This window comes from Sturnus vulgaris, chromosome 3 (genome assembly GCF_052056855.1).
Source record: "Sturnus vulgaris isolate bStuVul1 chromosome 3, bStuVul1.hap1, whole genome shotgun sequence".
In the NCBI taxonomy this organism is placed as follows: domain Eukaryota; kingdom Metazoa; phylum Chordata; class Aves; order Passeriformes; family Sturnidae; genus Sturnus; species Sturnus vulgaris.
Window position 1 is genome coordinate 100,861,763 of NC_142245.1, and position 20,375 is coordinate 100,882,137.

General features: G+C 41.0%; 1 protein-coding gene across 2 annotated transcripts in view; it reads left to right on the top strand.

The window, feature by feature from the left end:
* The first annotated feature begins 1,910 nt into the window (after positions 1 to 1,910).
* LOC148224504 (uncharacterized) overlaps positions 1,911 to 20,375 on the top strand; it is a 203,352-nt gene continuing 184,887 nt past the window's right edge. For both annotated transcript variants that reach the window (XR_015802739.1, XM_088162413.1), the window contains exons 1-3: positions 1,911 to 2,112; positions 11,472 to 11,588; positions 12,850 to 12,917. Coding sequence is in view for 1 of the 2 variants with exons in the window: in XM_088162413.1 (XP_088018539.1) it covers positions 11,485 to 11,588; positions 12,850 to 12,917 (172 nt within the window). In the remaining variant the exon portion in view is untranslated. The remainder of the gene's footprint in view (positions 2,113 to 11,471; positions 11,589 to 12,849; positions 12,918 to 20,375) is intronic.

A 20,375-nucleotide genomic window follows, 5' to 3' on the forward strand; every position in this document is an offset into this window, starting at 1 on the left:
TGATTTATATTTGAAGAAGTGTTATAAAAATCCATGCAGCTTGTACTGCAGATGATGATAAGAAATCCTTAAAGTTGAGACTAAAATCCAGGATAGAGAAATTTAAATTGTTCCCTAGCAATAGTTGGGGAATATTTCTCCAAAAATATGATACAGATAATTTCACAGTCCCCTGAAGAGTTACTGCAGGGGTTATGCAGGGAAAATTTAATCATAAAGTATGAACTAAAGGTGTTTTAGCTCTGCATTAATTACAAATTTCAGTGAAACATCTGCTATGACATTGCTACCAGGTTTCATCAAGATATTTGGTTTGTTCAAATTGCCTTTCTTGAAAACATCAAATTATACAAATTGAAAAATCATTGTAAAGACTATTTTAGGGATTCTGTAACCAGTGGCCCAAGATCACCTCCAAGCACAGCCAAGTAACTTGCTGGAAGGCTGATAACCCACAGTTATGAATACATCATCAAGATATAGAGTATCCCTGTCGGCCTTTTACACCACCATGGGGAAATGACACTTTCTCTATTGGGCAAATGACTGAGACCTTTGAGCATAAATCCAACTTCATCTGTATCTTGGGTATCAAAGACTTAAATCTTCAAAACTCCCTTGGGGTTGTTGCCAGAGATGCTTGAGCTTCACAGGCAGCACAGTTTTCTATAAGAGCTCCAACAAGAATTGTGACTCCTTCTGTGCATGCCAGAATAACCTTGTTTTCTACAGGACTGTGCAGAGTTATTTATCTCATACCATATCCTGACAAGACCCAGTAATTCTGCAGATTTAATAGATGCCCAATAGAGCTCAGTCTAACCAAAGCAATAAAACAGGATATGGGTCTCTGTTATCTTCTTTGACTGAGCAGCTTCAGCCTTATGCTGCATGTATGGAAGCTAAGCTTTGAGCTGTGTTGTTCTGGGTGAAAAAGAGACGGTGTTGAATCCCTTTTATTGAAGCTGTTCCTCCTTGTACAAGGGGCTGTAAGGTCTGTCTGTAAGTGCACAGGATAAGCAGACAGCAGGTTAGTGTGGGCAGGGAAGCTCTGGTTCCCATCCTGGAGAATAGGTCGTAGAACTGCTCTGGATGGGGGCTCAGTTTTGGTCTTGTATGGAAACAGCATCACAGAGTAATGCCTTTTGCCTCTGTTTATGTGTGTCTTTGGGCACCTCATTCCCTCCAGGCTTAAGTAAACATTTTATAACAGATGGAGATGTGTGCAGTCATTGAAGTTACTGAGTGATGGCATGTGATACTAAACTGTGGTTTGTCTAACAGTGAAGCAGTTCAACAAAGCAATACAGTCTGTGAGAAGATATTGATCCTGAAAATCCCTAGGTGTCCTGAGAAAAGAGAAAAATAATAAAAGCACCGAAATTTCCTGGTCCCAAGTCTGTTTTAGCACCTAAAGCTGAGAGAGAAACTTGGTATCATGATTTTGTTAAAAAGTAGCTATGACACCTTGGGAGCATACATTAAATCAACAGTGCCAAGCCATGGACCAAGAACTGGGAACTGGATTGTCCACGGTGTAAACTTGCTAGGAAAATCATTGATATAGTTTTGGTTTCATTCAACTAGAGCTCCCCCAAAGAACTAATGAGAAGAACTGAGGAGGAATCTCAGGCTAGGGCTTTTTCTCATGGGCAGGTCACATATGTCCATCCTATCTTGGAGGTGAAGAGAGCAGTTGTCTGGCCTGCTCCTGCTACCTGGCCCTGATACCATTTACAACATTAGTATGGATGTTACTTCCAGGTGTTTGTATCTATGTACATTTAAATCACTGTCACTCTCAGCTCTGTGGTGAGAGACGTGCAGTTTTAAGATGTGATTCATGTCATCTTGAGGCAGACATCTAAATAAATCAGATGAATCACAGCCTAAAACCTGTACATGCCATTGATGGTGGCAGCATAGCCTGCGTTAGTCCAGACAAATTCCTCCCTGTGTGTGCACATACCCAATGGCCATAGTGTTCAACTGCAAGCAGGGCCTCTGAGGGCAAGGAGAGAGACAGGACTATGGTGTGAGTAGAGCTGGAATCTTGTCCCTACTGCAGAGAGGCACTGACGGACGTGAAGACATTTCTGCTCACTTCAAAAGGTAAATATCCTATAGATTTAATACCTAGGTTTGCTTGCATAATCCTACTCTTCAATTTTCTTATCACTGACATCTTTTATTAATGTTTTTTCCAGACCTAATACATGAACACTGCTACTCACAGATGTGGTCAGACTGGAACTGAACAGTGTTATTCCAAAGTACTTGTAGCTGAAAAACTGTGATAGTCTTTTGTGAAAAACATAATCAAATATCCTACTGTCTTGGACTTTGGAGACAATAAGTTATTTTCTAAGGCATTGGGAGGCATGGTAAAATCAATTTGCAAACTAACGTGATCAATCTGTGATGAGATCAGCAGTGACAAGAGTGGTTACAGGTTAAACTATGCCAGATGAAGGCAGCAGGCAACAAGGGGTGCAAATTTGAGTGCTTAGCAGAGGGAGATGGGGGACAGAATCTACAGGTAAGATTCTGGTGGGCACTGGGCTGCATTGTTTTGCAGTGTGCTGCAGGAAATTATTAAATTATTGAAACAGACTGGAAGACAGCCTTTCTTGTTGGAGGAAAGGAGTAGGAATAGCTTAATTTGGGAATGCAGTGTGCACCGCAAATCTTTATGTAATAGGTAATTGAAGGCAAATTCTTTTGGTTTTAGTCCTTTAACTGTCCTGACAAGATGAATGTTACCTTTTGGACAAGCTTATGCTAAATCGCTAATGCTGATTAGACAGTCACAAAATCTAACAGAAATTAAGGTGTTACAATAGTAATAAATTTAGAAATTTTCTGATAATAAAGGAGAGGGGCAATAACCATGGAAAATGCTGACAGTTCACAGAAGTAGTAAAGTCTATGAGGGTGATAATTGTTGAGGTTGCCATTTCTGTATTTCTAGAAGCAAGCTCAAGTTTGAATATGCTTTCCTAGGAATCCTCTGAGTTAGGCCAAGGCAAGAACAGAACCTCACATAGATAACAAAGTTTCTCTTTTCCCCAGTACCCACTTCAGATTTGCAAAGCTAGATAGAAAAACTGAGAAAGCCACAGAAAAGATCTTATCCATTAGATTCAGCTTGATTCAAGCCTCACAGAAAAAAAAAATGGGCCATTATAATCTGCATTATCTTGGGAAGAGTGACAACAGCAAACATTGCCTTCAGCTGTTATCCTGAGTTCCACTCAGGCAGCATTTACCTTAGCAATTTCATCATTCACAGTGAGAAACACTGGCTTCAACACAAGCATGAATAGGTGATTTCTAAATGACTAACTTGCTACCAGGACAGGGCAATTGGATATTGATCTGCCTTTCAGAGTTGATGAGTATGGCAGTTAAGACTTGCACAGTTTTGCTTTGGAACCCAGCAAAAAGAGCAGTAAACCATATAATGTCTACACAAAGCAACTCCTTTGACCATGAGAAGAGTCAAACCTGAGTCACATGGGAGATTTTGTCCTGTAAGGATAATTGTCCCTTATCAAAAAAAGCAGTACAAAGACAGCAGTTGAAGCTACATCCTGTGGCAGTGCTTTTTGTTCAGGTGTTAAGTACATTTTTGTCCTTATTTGTGACAGTAACAAATGTGATACGAAAATAATTCATGCTATTTCCAAGCAATGAGACCCCAGTTAATTAACAACAGCAAGATAAAGCCCCCAGTTGATCTCTTGAGAAAATGACCACATGCTTGTTCAATTGGATATCATTAGGTTTCAATTTGATTAGTAGATTATATTTTATCCTCTTTTGTTCATACTATATATTAGAATGATAGGCAAGTGCTTAATGAGAGATTGTGGTTAATAATTAGCAGTAGCATCTCTGCTAAATTTAACGTTTCATTTCTACTTCCTACTGTTTAATGAATTAGGCAATGAGCAATTTTTTAAATTGGAACAAGCTTGACGTATATATGCAAGTTTCCTTTCTGCAGGTCCTTTGACAGTACTTGCTTTGATTAGCAAGGTAATGGCAGGCCCTGCTGTGTGGAGTGGATTGTAATTTGTTGTGGAGTTCTTTTTCAAGACACTGAGCAAGTGTGCCAGCACCTTGGGTTTGAATGTTTGCAGAAATTTGTGGCAAACCAGGAAGGTATGACTGCAGCAAACACCAGAGACAGTTCCCAAACCAGGAAAAAAATGGATTTTGGAGCTGAAAACCACCTGTCAACTAGTGCCCACTGAGGAATATCTGAGGATTTTGTGAGGACAGTTTCCTTCTAGTAGATAAAACAATGCTATGGCACAGATACAAGCATAGAAGCCCGGTCGTCTGTTCAATTAAATTGTTAACAAGTCTCCTGATCCAGTTTGACACTGCAGACATTGCAGTGCCATTCCAGTTGTTTAAGTTGCCAGAGATTGGTCTCCAGCATTATTTAATTTATCAATGCAGCCACAAAGTACCTCATCCTCAGTTCAGGGTTGCAGAGGGCAGCTGTTCCTTACCACCTCTTCGTCACAGTGGACAGCAGGAGAAAGAACTTGCCCGTATCTCTTACAAGACTCATTCCCATTCTGGGCTTTTTGCTTGTTCTGAGTAATTCTGCTTTTAAAAATCTCTGCTTAGCCATATCTCTGAAGTCTGGTCACTGTTGCATCCCTGCCTGCCTGTGCTTCACAGGCAGAGCTGTGGGTGTAGCTGCAGTCATTCCCACTCTTTGCACCACTCCTCTTGCAGTGCTTGGTCCCTGAAGAAGGAGAAGTTGAACAGGATGCTTGTCCACCTCCAAAGGCCATTAGTCACAGCCTGCTGTACCAGTGCCAGCTGTGTGCACTTAAGGCTGTGCTGATATACAGGGTGATGCTCTGTGTTGCTCTGCACAAAAGTGAACACGAGTTCTACCTCACTGCTCTGCTCTGTGGGCAGCAGCTCCTGGGAGCAGCAGGGCAGGAGCTCTTTCAGCCATCCGGGCTAAATCCACCTGCAAATATGAGTCAGTCTCAAGCTTTGCTCAGGCCTTACTGCTGAGAGAGCTGTCAGTGCTCTCATTGGGGCAAAACACCTACACAGTGGAAGAAAAATCAAAACACCTTCAGTAAGTATCTCCCAGTGTCTTTTAGAGGGGAAGTGGCTATTTTATCAGTAGTTAGAAAGTCAGTAGCTAGGGTCAGCCTAACACCAGTGGGCTTGGGCTATTTCTGCCTGGTATTTGAAATTATATTAATGCTTCACCATCGCTTTCAGTGTTCAGGCTGGAAGCTCATAACAGGAATGAGTTCTCACCTCTAGCAGTACTTTGGAAGATGGGTCAGCTACAGTACTGGCACAATAGTTACCTTAAATTGAATGGCTGAAAAATCAGTTCTGGACTAAAGTTTTTCTTAGCAAGGGACAAGACTTTAAAAAGCATTTCATGCCTAACACGGCAGATGGATGCTGTGCAGGTTGTTTAGGAGAACTGAACTCCTGAAAATTTCATATACTTAGATGCTTTTGGAAGTCCCAATGAACATCTAAATACCTTCCCATTTACACAGTCCACACTCTTAAAACTATTAAAACTAACTTTCATACTGCAGAATAATTAAATCATGTCCTGGTTGTACAGTCCATAGTCTAAGGTATAGCTGAAACACATTTATTCAGAGACTGCAGTGATCCTGTTACAGCAGCATGGAGGAGACGTTGGTAATAAGCAACAGATTATTGCTGTTGAGCTGATGCAACAAGTTCTGGGTACAAATAAGAGGAAATATTGCTAAATATTACTTATCTGAATTTCTTTTAATATGTATTTCTATACAAGCATCTGGAATAACGATTGCCCAATAACTTTCCAGTCATTAAGACTGTGACTCTATTATTGTGTGCTTTGAATATCCTGTAAAATCTGGACATTTAAAGCATGGAAGTGGAGTGAAGTCACTCCAGAAAGTACCTTGTGGTGAGGAGGATGTCCAGAGGAAGCCTGTATGTCTAATTAAATTCAGGGAAACAATTTCCTTAGATATCTGGTCTTTTTGTTAGTTCAGCAATTTATTTAGATCTAGTCAAATGAGATGTACATTAAAAGATTTAATTAAATTAGCTAAAATGTAATAGCTAAAAAAAAGGGAAAAGTTAATGAAAACTGAAAATTTTCAATTTGTTTGCTGGAAAGAAGCCAAATTGAATTCTGAACAAAAGCAGTCATTTTCTTTTCCATATAAATATTTGTAAAATATTATTTGGAATTACAATTATATAATTAATCATAATGAGGTAAAAAAATTTAGAATGCTCAAGTTCAGCAGAATCAAGCAGTATTGTGGAAAAGGAGAAGTTTATTTACGTGCCTGGGTATGAGTTGTGACCTTTTGACTATTAATTTCCTTTCCCAGAAGTGCCCAAGCACTGAACACTAATAGCAGGAAAGTCCATTGCCAGCACAAGCTGGAAAATTAAATGTTTTTTATTTCTAGGTTGTGAAGGTGCACTGTTATGCTGTGCTGTTATGCTGTGTTATGTGTGCTGTTATGCTACAGCATGTGAGCATGCATGTAAAAAAATATGTACATGCATATAGAGGGTTAAATATATTTTATTGAGTATGTTTTTTGTCCCAGTGCCTGTGCACTGTTAAATATCTGGTTTATCGATCTGTTTTCTTATTATTCCACGGAGGCTTTAATAATTAAATAGAACCTGACTTCCACATGTAGAGCCTCTACTTTCTAAAGCCATCTTAAAAATTCAGTGACATTACAGCTGCCAGGGCTTGTAGTTACTGGGATTTATGGTTGCTCACAGAAACATTTTCCATTTTTCCTTTCTGCTTCTGCTATGTATAGCATTATATTTTCTGGTGTTAATTTAAAAAATAATAACTAACACACAAACCAAGATTCATCTGGTTGTTTTTCTTTCTAGGGTGGCTCAAAAATGCAACCTCTTTTGTATTTATTTCACTTCTTTGAAAGCATATGGTTTTGCTCAGCTCCTAGGGTGCCTGCAGTCTAGCCTTGGCAGGATGTCCCTCCACGAGCCATTTCCAGGTCACAGGTATGAGTCACAGCAGCCATAAACAGCTGTTTGTAGTATCTGCCAGACCCTCTGTGGAACTGGTGCCCTCTGTCTTGGGTATAGAAGTTTCCTGCAGAAGTCTCTAGCTTCTTGAGCAAATATGAACTTACTGACTCCTCTCTGTCTTGAGTTTAATATAATATTTAATCACTATTTAAGTCCCTCTTAAGGTCACTGTTAAGAGCCTGGGAAGTATTTGAACACCAATCCTTTGCAGGGTTGGAAATTTCATTTCTGGTAAGATAAAGGGATTTGTAAATTGTGCTACCAAGCAGAGAGCTGAACAGCAGGTCCTTTAGAGATGAGGTGCTGTAAAGCAGTGAGCTTTCATCCTACTATTTACTCTCATTTTCACCCTTCAGCAGACAAAGTTGGTTTGTTTTCAGTTTAAATTTTTGAATTTGTGTCTAGAGTTCATCTTGCACTCAGAATTTCATGATTCTGGCTGGCCTGATAAGAAAGTGACAGGTGAAATTCTATCAGTGACTACAGGTAATTCACGAGGCAAGGAATGGTCCTAGCTAAACACAAACACATGACTTAGCTACCAGCAGTCAGGGAAGAGCTTATATTCAAATTCAAAGGGAAAGGGAACATTAGGAATTACTAAGAAAAAAAACCTGTGGACAAAATATTTAGTCATTTAAGTGCTGTAGAAATCAGTCTGCACAACTCCAATACTAGCTGCACCCAGTGCTACCCAGTGGAGTTAAATATTCCCTTAACCTCAGAAGGTAAAGCAAAAGGAGAGAACAAAAAGCTGTGAGGGAAGGCAGGTGAGAGGTATGGTACAAAAAATAGCAGTCACTCTTGTGACTTTGTCAGATGCATTGCACAGAGACGTCTTCCTAAAGCAGTGAGAGTTGTGGAACTCATTGCTTCAAGATATCATGGTCACAGCAGGTGAAAATGGGTTCAGAAAAGTATTGTACCTATTAGTAGAGGCCAGGTCCATCAGAAACTATTAAACGTAGCTGGATGTAGCCAGCTTCCTGGCTCAGAAAGTCCATAAACACCTGCCTGACAGACACTGTGAGAATAGCAAATGTGTACACACCTAAATCCTGTCCGCCCTCTTCTTCCTTGAGACATGTTCCTGGATGACAGGGACATCTAACCCAGGCAGTTCTCTCATTTTTGAGTATTTAAATGTGATTATCTTTCCTTCTTTCTGAATAAGCTTTAGATTGGGGAATACCACTTAATTCCCTGGTGTCACGATCCACTGTTAATACAGAGAGGGGGTCGTGATGGTTTGTTTGATCTCAGAGGTGCAAACAGGCAAAATGCAGGGGACAAAATCAGTTTATTCAACAACAGCAATGCATTTTTATTAAATGCCAACAACTCAGTTTCGATAGAGGGGAGAGATATAGGAAACAAAGTATAGAGAGAGAAAAAGGAGAAAGAGGGGGATGGGAAAATAGCTACCAACAGATGAGATGGACGTCCTCATGGGCCAGCCGATAGATGAGTCTTCATCCGTGGGGAGATCTCAAAGGGTCTTCTCCAGAGGGTTGCTCTTTTATAGTCCTTCTCCAAAGTGAGTGGCTTCTGGCCAAACAGTGGGAAGATTTATGGGCCATTGTGTGGTGCTGCGGAAGACAGGTACAGTTGGGCAGTACATGCAGTCTCCAGTTGGTACAACACAATCTCCAGTTGGTAAAGCACAATCTCTGGCTGGTGCCACAACAGCACAGTCCAGTGAACACCATGCACCAGCACACAGTCACTTGACAAGCATCCATCTTGGCCAGGCCAGGAAACCATTGTTTGGAGTCAGCCTGGGTGGGGGTCCTCGAGGTCTCTTGTCGAGAAGCAAAAAATGAGGGAAACTTCGGACTGACCCTTACACCTGGCTTTATACATTTTGTGGGCACAGAGCAATGCTTTGCAAGCTTTGCACAAGCTTTCTATATCTGGGGGCAAATGGCTACTTAAATGGGTTTAGCTGTCAATGAGTCATGTCTTTTTCCAGACACACAATAAGAACATATATTTAAAAATCTGTGGGGCAGAAAAAGTGCTTCAGAAATGGAGCATTAAAATTCAGGTGGTGACTGGATGCACTTTATTTGATGAGTTTGTTTGGTGTTTTATTTAGAAAGTATTACAAATACAAAACTTCAAAGGAATGCATAGACTATGCAGGGGTTATTAAATAAAGCAAGCTGTTCCACTTCCTAGTAGAGTGCCAAGGAGGAGACAGTTGAGTGTAAAAGGTTTATAGGAAAATAACTGCCTTTTCCTTCTGCAGTATTTTTAATGTTGCTGCCATAGAAATAAACCTTTATTTATGGGGATAAGATATAACAAGACAAATAAAGAGTGTCAGTGTATTCTCTCAAACTTCATCTTCTTAATACAAAAAAAAAAACCCAAAACAACAACAACAAAAAAAAAAACAAACAAAAAAAACCCCAAAACAAACAAAAAACCCACCAATAACAAAAAATCACGCAAAGCCTCATAATTCTATCCTACCTGCAAAATTCAAGTTTTGAATTTTCCCTGACACAAGGTTCCCCAGGACAGACCCAGTGGATGCATCAGGGTTACTAAGGTAAGGAGAATGCAGAAAGCCCTTCTTTTCCCATACTACTTTTAAAGATTGTTGGATGCATTGACTGCTGTCACCACTGTTTGGCAACCTTAGTTGCCATTGCTATTGGGGCTATAGCAGCCCTGCAATGGTTGGAAGAAGTTAGGAAGAAAAATGGATATCAAGTGAAGCAAAGGGTCTGAATGCATTGTCAGTAAAGGGTAAATATTGATTTGGGTGTTGGAAAGCAGCATGTATTTAATGAAATAATATTTTCCTCCTTAGAAAAATAAAAGGATTCTTGAAAATAATAAGGGGAGGCATTTATGCCCCTACTGGAACTGCAGTATATTTTCTGTTCTTAGGACAAAAAAATAGTAATTACTGACAGAAATGTCACAGTTCCATTTCATTCTCTGTATCTTGTGCAAACCTAGTCTCTAAGTAGGTAAGCCTCTCTGACCCTCACCAAGCACAGCCTACACAACTCTAAAACAGGCTTCTAATCTTCCCTCAGCCCACCATACCATGCATGAGGGTTTTGAGCAGCATTTGGGGGTGATCCCAGCAGCCCCCCTCGACCAGAGCAATGCTGAGTTGCATTTCAGCATATTGGTCTCATAGAAATGCTGCCTTTCTTGTGGGAGCACTCAAGGGAACATAACCCTGGCATTTCTCAAATGTCAAATAAGGTAAGTTGTTATCTGGCACATAATTACATACATTAAACATTACTGGAAAAGGAAGAATTTTTGGGGCATAAGACAGCCCATCTTTTTAAAGTTCTGCTCAAGGCAGCAGCACTATGCCATGTAACACATCTTTGTTTAGCTCACTGACTGTTAGACAAATGCTTTAGAAAACAGTGCAATTGGAAATCTGAACAATAAAATCAGAGTAAATAATGAAGGGTAGGACTGTGGAGAGAGGCAAAAAAATAGCATTATATCACCAGACACCATGACACTGGGTTTGTGCAGTGGTGTTTGTCTCTACCTTTGCTCTCCCTGCAACATTGTGGGGTATGGCCATTCATTATGTTATAGCTTGTCCAGGGTTGTCCATGTGCTCCCAGTCCCTGGAGAGGGGAGGTGGCAGGGAGATGCAAAGTGGCTGCTCTGGTGGTGGCAGATATTAGAGTGGAGAGCTGGTCCCAGCAGGACAGGTGGTGTGGAGAGGCCCTTTGCAAGGGTGAGCCTCCACTCTTGCTCCTCCCTGACTGCAATGCCCTCTGTCTTTCCTCCCAGACCCCTCTACCACCCTGGGATTCTGCCTCTTGCCTGCAGTCCTGGTTTGCTTCTCATTGTTGGGAAAATGCCCTCTGAGAGAGAGTGACTCACAGCAGACCATGAAAATTCCAAGCATTTTTACTCAAATAACTGCTACTTTATCGAAAGATACAAAGCAAGAAAAGAGGTTAAATGCCTAAAAGGCTGCTCATTTATGTCTTCATTAAAGTATGTAGTTTCTCTCATGAAATGTGGACGTATCTGACAGTCTCAGACCGACCCCACAATCTCAAGATCTCACAGGCTTGGCTGTGAGTGCAGTTCCTTGGCAACTTAATTAAAAACCAAAACCTTTTTCTGTGGAGGAAGCTTGTGATCTTCTTCTGCCTTAGGAAAATGAGCTGTTTAATTATAGCTGGCAGCTGAAAATAGTATGTTTCTAACCAATGGTTAGAATGGGTTGCTGTTCCCTGCCTCAGAAAGTCTTATTTAGAGATGTCTTATACCTGTCTGTTTTTTTCCACTTCTATTTCTGGGCAAGCCTTAGAGCCAGCTGTGTGTTAGGATGACACATGAAGCAGGTAAACCACACAGTTTATAGGTCTCCTCTGTTTTCACAGATGCATAGAGTAAATGGTTTCTGTTCAAGGCAAATGTGAGAACAAGAAGTTTGCTCCAAGACATGAAGCCAGATGTACCAATCCCTGCACAGCTGTCCAAGTAGAGAAACTACAAAGGTACTTATCCCCCATCCTTGCATGAAAATTTGGTAGAATCCTCTGGCAGCACTTGCAGGCTGCCAGGCCTTTCCCTGGCCACCCCTTCAGTTACACCAAACTCCTTGTGGGAGCTGCTGTGGCTGAGGTGGGACTGATGGCAAACACTCCTTTGAGAGCTGATAGTGGTTTCTGTGAAGGTTTTTACAGCATATTACAGTTTTATCAGATTTTCACATGAATGGGATGTCTCCAAAATGCATATAAGAGCATTAGCTGCATCCCAAGTGATCTAGGAACATGTATACCTCATGCCACTTAAATGACACGTCTTTCCTAAGGAAGGTAGAAAAATGGCTTTCCTATATTGTCAGACATTATGTTTTGGCTGTGATGACTCTCAGGGATAGCTTCTGCTGCTTCAAAGAAAGTAGGAGAAGGGATGAACCACCCCAACTTTGCTCTCCATACCAAATTCCCAGTGTGCAGGGCTTTAGACAGCTGCCAGTGCTTGGTGTGCAATTTCCAGCAGCAATCTGCTGTACGGATCATGCACATTTTTGCAATCTGCCTGTGTATCAGAAAAGCCAGTTCCATTTACTCTGAGCCTGCAAGTGTTTTGTCTAACCCAGCAGTATGTTTTAGCACTCTTGGTTAAGCTCATGTGCAGTGACATCTTGTAGTACCTCAAGAGCAAATTATTTTGGTGGTAACATCTTGTTGGACAGCCAAGGTGCCTGCAGCAGCTTACAGAACTTGTTTAAAGATGCTTTGCTTGAGCTGCTGAGATACCTGGGATTTCAGGCCAGCATAAAGACATTAGGCAATAAAATGGTTTTAATGTCCCAGATTATTATGTTATTATTCAGCTCTCTTAAAGATTCATGTAATAAAACCATAAAATGTTAAGAGGTTGGAATGGACCTTAAAGACCACCTAGTCCCAGCCTCCCCTGACATAGACAGCTGCCTCTAGATCAGGTTGTTAAAGGCCTTGTCCAGCCTGGCTTTGAACTCTTCCAGAATTGGAATATTGCCAATCTACCTGTGCAACCTGCTCCAGTGTCTAACCATCCTCACTGTAAAGAATTTCTTCCTATATAGTTACTTCACTGCATTAAGAAATCCCATAAGTGCTCAAAGCTTTCAAATTAAATTGATGTCAAATGTTTTAAAAGTTGATCCACTCAGAATAAAGTGCAGCACTAAACTTTTATATGTGGTATGTTATTTGCTTTGTATTATGTTTTGCTGTCTCCTTTCCTGCTTTACTATTCTTCCAGAATATCTGCCAAAGAATTCATTGAGCACTTAACATCATCTGGTCTCCCAGTTCACTTGGTTTTAGAAGGTGAGTATCCATAAGTTATTTGTATTTAACTGCTCCACTTATTTCATTGATTAAACAGACTATTTTGATTTGGCACACAAATGCTAAGGGAAGATTTCATTTAAGAGACTGAGATCTTTGCCCTCAGTTTCCACAGCAAAGCAATGTTATTAGGACACTAAATTAAATATAGACTTTGAAATCTCAGCTTTGCTTATTACATTGCTCTCTGTAATGGCTCCATTGAAGATAGTGGAAATATTCCTACTAAAGCAGAAAGACTTGAGTTAGGACATGAGTTGTGGGCATCATCACAGAAGTCAAGAAGAGTGATACTGTCCTTGTATCTGAGAAAGCAACAGTGTCCTGGGCTGCACCAAAAGCAGTGTGGGCAGCAGGGCAAGGGAGAGGATTCTGTCCCTCTGCTCTGCTCTGGTGGGAGCCCATCTGGAGTGCTGCATCCAGCTCTGGGGCCACCAACATAAGCAGGACATAGAGGGGCTGAAGTGGGTCCGAAGGAGGCCATGAAGATGATCAAAGGACTGGAACACCTCTCCTACAGAGACAGGCTGAGAGAGTTGAGGTTGCTCAGTCTAGAGAAGAGTAGGTTCTGGGGACACTTTAGAGCACTTTCTAGCAATAGGATTTTTTCTCTATCACTACACTCCTTTGCAAAATATTTTCCTTTTGTGGCTGTGTGTGAAAGTAGTCCTGGATATCAGAGGATTGAGAGAACATTTTGATCCAAGATTTCTGCAGACCTTGGCTCCACGGCTGCCACTTCCATTCCTGCCAAATAGCCCTTCATTCATACCCCAGGGAAATGTCTTTTGAATATGCAGACTTTTTGCTCAGAAAAGTACATGTAGCTTTCCTAAGGACAAATAGGCTCTGTAAATTGAGCCTGTCTAGATCTGAAATAATGATTATGTGGTAAATCTAAATGCTCCCAACAAAACAGCATCCATTATTAGCTGGAGCTAATGTAGTAGAGTTGAGTCAAACCCCTTATAAACTCTTGTTAAAATCAGCTGGCTCTAATCTTGCATGGACAAAACCTGAAACCTCATTTAGTATCTGATCATATTAAGAATACTTATTTTGGGGGGATCCGATGCAGCATAAAGTGAAGGAGAAGTGAGGTACATTCAAAGTATTTCCACTGGTCTATCTGGTAACAGTAATGGCAAAGCTGACTCATGAAGAGACAAGAAACTCAAATCACACATGTGATAGCCCTTTATTTCACAGTCTGAGTAAGAGCCTTTTCTTGCTGTTTAGTCCCAAAGTCTACACTCACTTTTTAAATACAGATAATTACATGAGGCAGATTCTCCCCCACCTCCTAACTGGTAGTCTAGACTCAATTCATCAAGAGTACAAAGATGAATGAGATACATTCAAGTTGCTGCAGCTTAGAGAAATGTCTTCTACAGTTAAAATGATGATGTCTGCTTTTGGGGAGTTTGTTCTGAGGTAGCACAGATGCAGTTGTGAAACTGATTAGGTATTTTGTTCGTATCTTACCCCTAAGCATTAATTATACACAAATATTCCAAAAAACTGGAGCTGTACTGGGAAGTATATCTGCCTGAAGGTTTTTAACTATCTTATGGATTTATAGAAGGATGGATAATGTTATCCCTGTAGCAAGAATGTAATGGTTACAATACTTATGTTAGCAAAGATATCACAGCAGAACAACAGACCTTTCAATCTACCACAGCCTCAAATTCATTTTCCTTATCTCAGCTTCTGTGCCATAGACATCACCACGGTGATTTAGTACCTATGCAGATAATATTATGCATTAACCAGTGACTACAAGAAGTTCAACAAAAGACTAAACCAAGAAAAAACAATCAACAGTATGCCTTCCTTAAATTTTCTATTTTTTAAAATTTCCTTGAGAATGCACTAAAATATTTAAAATCTACTCTTCTTTTTCATTTTTCCCTACCTTTGAGGACTGCTGCCATATGAGATTTTTGTCCCTAGAATGAATAGAAAAAACTCAATAGCTAGTTTTGATCATTTGTGCAGAATCTCTGTGTTGAGTGGCTTCTCATAATATAGAAAGATGGCTTCAAGACCATTATTTCACTGTAACTCATTTCAGAATAAAGGATAGGGTAACTCCTACAGATTTGATGAGGCTCACACTGAAAATATGAAGTGAACATGATGGTCTTTCATTCTGTGTATTGGATTTTTTGCAACCTTCTAAAGCAGTAAATGATCCCTTAACAGAGTAGTTCATAGTAATTTTGTACCAAAACCTCTGCTGAACATGAAAATTTCACAGATGCACAATAGATATTGACGATCTGGATTACAGACGGCTACCTCTAGACTACTCAATTAAGTAGGCACACGCCCTTAAGCATGAACATTTATGGGTTTGCAGAGAAAAACATGGTGTGATTTATCCAAGACCAGCTAGAACTCTCATAAAGGATTCCGGGGCATGATCTAAAAAGTGCCATGAGCCAGAGACTTCTCCCAGTAGACAGCTGGGATGTGGTCACACACATTTGTTTTTGGCAATAAGGACACCAGCCAACTGTATCTGTTGGCCTTATGGGTTGAAGAGGGGCTCTGGCATTGTTTAGTTCATCAGTACAGAAGACAGCCGTGAAACAGCACTCAGTAGTGTGTCACAGTTTTCAGGCTGTCCTGGTTAAAAGGATCTTAATGTTTTCAACCTGTCATCCAAGAGCATCTCACTCAGGGGATGTGACTCTACAGTGTGGGCTCAAGGGCTAACAGCAGTTGTGACCTATGGTAGATACCAAGTGACTGTTCCTACTAACAGAAATCAGTGTTCTCATCTGCAGAAAGCCATGATGAAGGGAGTTCCTTTTTTCAGTTGTCCTTTTGGAATCAAGAGGCACAGGGAAATATGGTATTCGTGACCCTGAAGAGCAGCGATTCACAGGGGTGGGGCTGGACAGTGCTGCACAGCACTGGCTCAAACTATTTCCCCTGGGATAAACAAGAACAGCAGGAAAACCTATTTTTCCCAGCTCCTTCTCTAAGTCACTCAATGCAAAAAGTTTCCTTGGTCCCTCTGAAGTCAATCCCTTCTCATCTTAACACCTCCCAGCTTCCCATTTTTTGCAGGGTTTCAACCTCCAGTTAATCTGAGCACCTCTGAAGGATATTAAGGAAATGTTAAATACTTCTCTGTTTGCCTCCGAATTACTTTTAGTGGGGTCTTTGAGAAGCCCATGGGGATATGGCTGGCAGTGTTCACTCTTGTCTCCAGCCTGATGAGGTTGTAGCCAGCAGTGCTGGAACTGGTGCAGCAGGCAGGCTCATGTTTTTATCCTGTCAATATAGCAGCCAGTGCTGGCTGTGCTTGATTGATTTTAAGAGCAGCAAATTACTGTGCATTTTAAACGATGCTGCTTCTCTTTCTGAGACAGTAATAAATCAGCTTTTGAAAAGGGTAGAATAGTTTGCTTTCTGATACTGCTGAGATTCAGAAACCTGTGGTAGTACAAATGTACAGGGGGAAATTGCATCTTACCCACCCGTGGTGCTTATGTCCTTAAATTGAATAGTTGGGTAGGAGCAGCTGAGGATTTATAATAAATATAAGAAAACTTCATATTTTAAGACACAATAATAAGAAAGGATAGTAATAATTATCAGAGTCCCATATCTCATTAATTATTGTCTCTAGTGACTTCTGTGGAATTAAAGAGAAAGAACCCAAAATCCTAGGAGCATTTTTTTTTCTACAATACTCTATTTCCTCCTGGAATAAAAGAAAAAAGTCTAGAAATTAAGAAAATGATTTATAGATGGGTATGTGGGCTTGGAAATATAGTGCCCAAAGAGTCTGTGTGTGGGGAATTTAGAGGAAAAACCCCAAGTCCTCATACAGTTTCTTTAATGTTAACTGCCTTTCCCTGGTTTTCCTGCATCCTGGCAGTGCAGCCCCCCTGGATAGCTGCTGCCCTCAGTTTCTCTGTCTGCACACAGCTCATTTCTTTCTTCATGCCAGAGCAGAGCCGAGGAGAGAAAACAGGGATGGTTGGAACTGTTTGCTCATTCCCTGCTCTTCCTATGCAGAGGAGAACTTGGTCCTTAGCACCACCATCAGAATGTGGTTTCCATTAGCAGATCTGTGGCACTGGCACTGGGATAAGTGATGACTCATGAGGACTGAGGGGAAGATGACTGGGTAATAAGGCAAAGTAATTATTTGCTGCTTTATTATGAGAAGTTCCAGGTTTTTTTATGTTCTCCTACTCAAGAAAGCAAACAAATTTTCTTGTCTCTAAACCACTGAACCCTGTGTTAAAACATTATGTTTTATCTTACCCGTGTCTCCATAGTCAGTGTTTATGGATATTTCAGGTTTCAGCAGCTGCCTGTTTTGGTTTCTTATCACTCATTGCCATATGATTTCTCCCTTCTACCACTCCACACACAGAACCTTTCTGAAGGCCATGTCTCTGGAGATACTTATTGGAAATTTGCCTACAGACCATTTCATGCCTGAGAGGACCAATGAGTAGGTGCTGTGTGAGGACAGCATTGTGGCTCCCCTTTCTACTGTGCATTCTCTGTTCAGGCATCAGCCTTCCCAAGGCGGGGCCCTCCTGAGGACAGGGGTCCTTCAGCTTTTGGCTGTGTTTAAGAACTTCTGGTTCAGCTCTCCAGGGTGTGAAATGGGGTGGTGGGCAACTGCCTGCATGCAGCCACTCTCTGAGGAATAAATAATGCTGTGGGAATGAGACAGATGCCCCTGCCCTGTGCATTAGCAGACTGCCTGCATCTTTTACATCTGAGAATTAGTGGCTTCTCCTGATTTTGACATCCTCATGCTTTTTCCCTGCCTTTTTCTGGGATACTTGTTGTCATGTGCTTGTTCACTAGCCCATGCTGCAGATGATACACTTAGTTCTCAGCTTAAAGGTTTTCATATCTAGGCCTCCCAAATCCTAGAGGAACAGCTTGAAAGGAGCCTCCTGATGGAAGGGGCACCTCATGATGATCAATGACAAAAGCTACCAGGAGGTCTCTGCAGCCAAAACTCGTGAAGCTCAGTAGGAGGAGGGACAAAAGAGACTCGATTCTTTTAAGAGGCTTAAAATGATAAGCCTTAAAATGGCATGCATTAGGAGAGAATGAATTTTAGCAGTGGGAGAATGGCTTGCCTTAGAGATGATGACATTTTCTCTTGATCCAAAACAACTGAATTGGGAACTGTCAGCAGCTGTTTAACTTAAGCATCACTTTCTTTAAAGAATTCTGTAGCATTATATAGGAGGAGTCCTAAGACCTAGGAAAGTTATAAGCTTTGGGGCAAACTTAGAATTTAAAACTTAAATTTTTAAGTGTCCAAACTTGAATGAGAGCAACTCCAACCCAGTGCCTCAGCTTGATGGAGTCACTGATCTCACCTGTGCAGTCAGCTTGGGCACCAAGCTTCAAATTGCACAAACCATGAATGGCTGCAACATGCAGCTAGTCTATGCACTGCTGCAACATGCAGCTAGTCTATGCACTGCTGCAAGGGTCCAGTTCTGCTGTTATCTACACCAGGAAGTGCTTCAGTGGGATAACCCACTAAAACAAACACAGTCTGCCAGTCTAGCCAGGAACAGACCTTGAGCCCGTGTCCAAAGGAGATGCAGCAAAGAGACCTTAAACCTCCTCCTCAAGGAGGACCTCTCTGTTCTGCTCAGTGCTTAGTAATCCTTCAGATTTTGTCTCTCAATGAACTGCTCACATTAACTCATCACAAATCACCAAACCATGCCCCAAGAAAAATGATGCCAGTAGTTTGTGGTGAATTTCTGATGCGTTTTACCATTTCTTTAACAGTTACAGCTTTATTTAGAATGGAGAGGATTACATTGCTATGCAGTTTTAGAATGATAAATTGCAGGGTATTAAAAGATTCTCCATGGAATGCAAACAATAGAGAACTTAATTATTGCTCAGAGTGTCACTGTAATATTATGGAACAATTTGAAATTCAACTTGCCTGGCTAGGTTTATTTTAAGTCTGACATTTTCAGCCTTAGCTTTCACTTTCTAGGTCTCTTTTTCACTCTGACAACACATCAATCTATTTTATAGCAGTTCTAAGATTAAAATAATCTCTCTTAATCTGAATTTTTTTTCTCTCTTATTTTATACTGGGAAAAAGATTTATTTGCACATCCAGCATGGCACAGGAAATATGATTATATAGGAGACAAATTCAAACCAGCAGTACCTGTAATCTATGCATCTTTTTTGCTACCTCAAAATTCTCAAAGAACAATCTTCCAATGAAAAATGCTGTTTAATTGAAACAATGTTTTATGGGAACAAGTTGATTTTTCTAAAACTTTCCTTGAAGAGAAGCCAAAACATTTCATTGCAACTTTATTAGTACGTTAGGATACTAGACTACAATGTTGATTACTAGAGTGAAATGTTCATTGTAATAACAGAAATATATTTCCCGTTAAGTATGTAGCATTTTCTTTGCAATATAAAATTGAAAGGGATATATTTAGAATAGATTTTTTCCACTGATCCCAGATGTATTTGTCATTTTCTTTTTCCTTGGGAAATTTCAATACGTTGTCCCTTGTCATAATGTGGAACAATTTGTGAGTATTGGGGCATTCTCTGCTGAGAAGACACTCCTGTTGTTGTGTCCCTTCATCTGAAGGAGAGGCAGCCAGAGGCTGCAAGGCAGACACACACCTGCTGCACTGTATTAGTGCCACAGAGCCCTTTCCCAGGCACAGACCCTCATCTGCTGCAGTCAGCATCTTCTATGGCTGTAGAGCTCCAGCTGAGACTTGTGCCAGCAAAGCTGAGCGTGACATACACCTGAGGAAGGACTTACACCCTCATCAATCTTAATAGCTCATTCTGCTACTGGATGCAGCTCCATCCTCTGTGCCCTGTCCACAAACACCTGAGTGGACTTTATCTCACCCAGCCTTCTTCCAATATCAGTGTGCAGCAGTCATTCTGGATATGTTGGTGGAGAGAAACAAGCATCTCCAGAGATTGATCATCCAAAGGCACAGGACTGGATCTCTCCTTGCAGCTTCTGTTTCTTGTCCCTAACTAAAGACAATGAGCTGGAGTGTCAGCTCAGACAAAATCCCTGGGATTTGGGTAGCTGCACTAAGGGGTGTCTGGTTTTTGCACAGCCTTCATCTGTGAAGTGATGTCACCCCCAAAAGCACTTGTGAAGAACTAGAAAGTTTCAGAAATCTGAGTTGCAGCATGATCTCACAGATGTTGGGTCACTGTAAGCAAAGAGGCAACCTCTGGTGAAATGGGTGGGCATGACTCCATGGCAGGGGCTAGAATAGGACTTTCCTGAACTGGCTCTTTCACTGAAGGGCTCATCATATGCCACTGTGTCCTCGAAGGAGAGGTTCTGATACAGAAAATCTGTAAGCATCCGTGTAGCTTTAGTCACGTAATTCAGGTATGTAACACTTCTCCTCT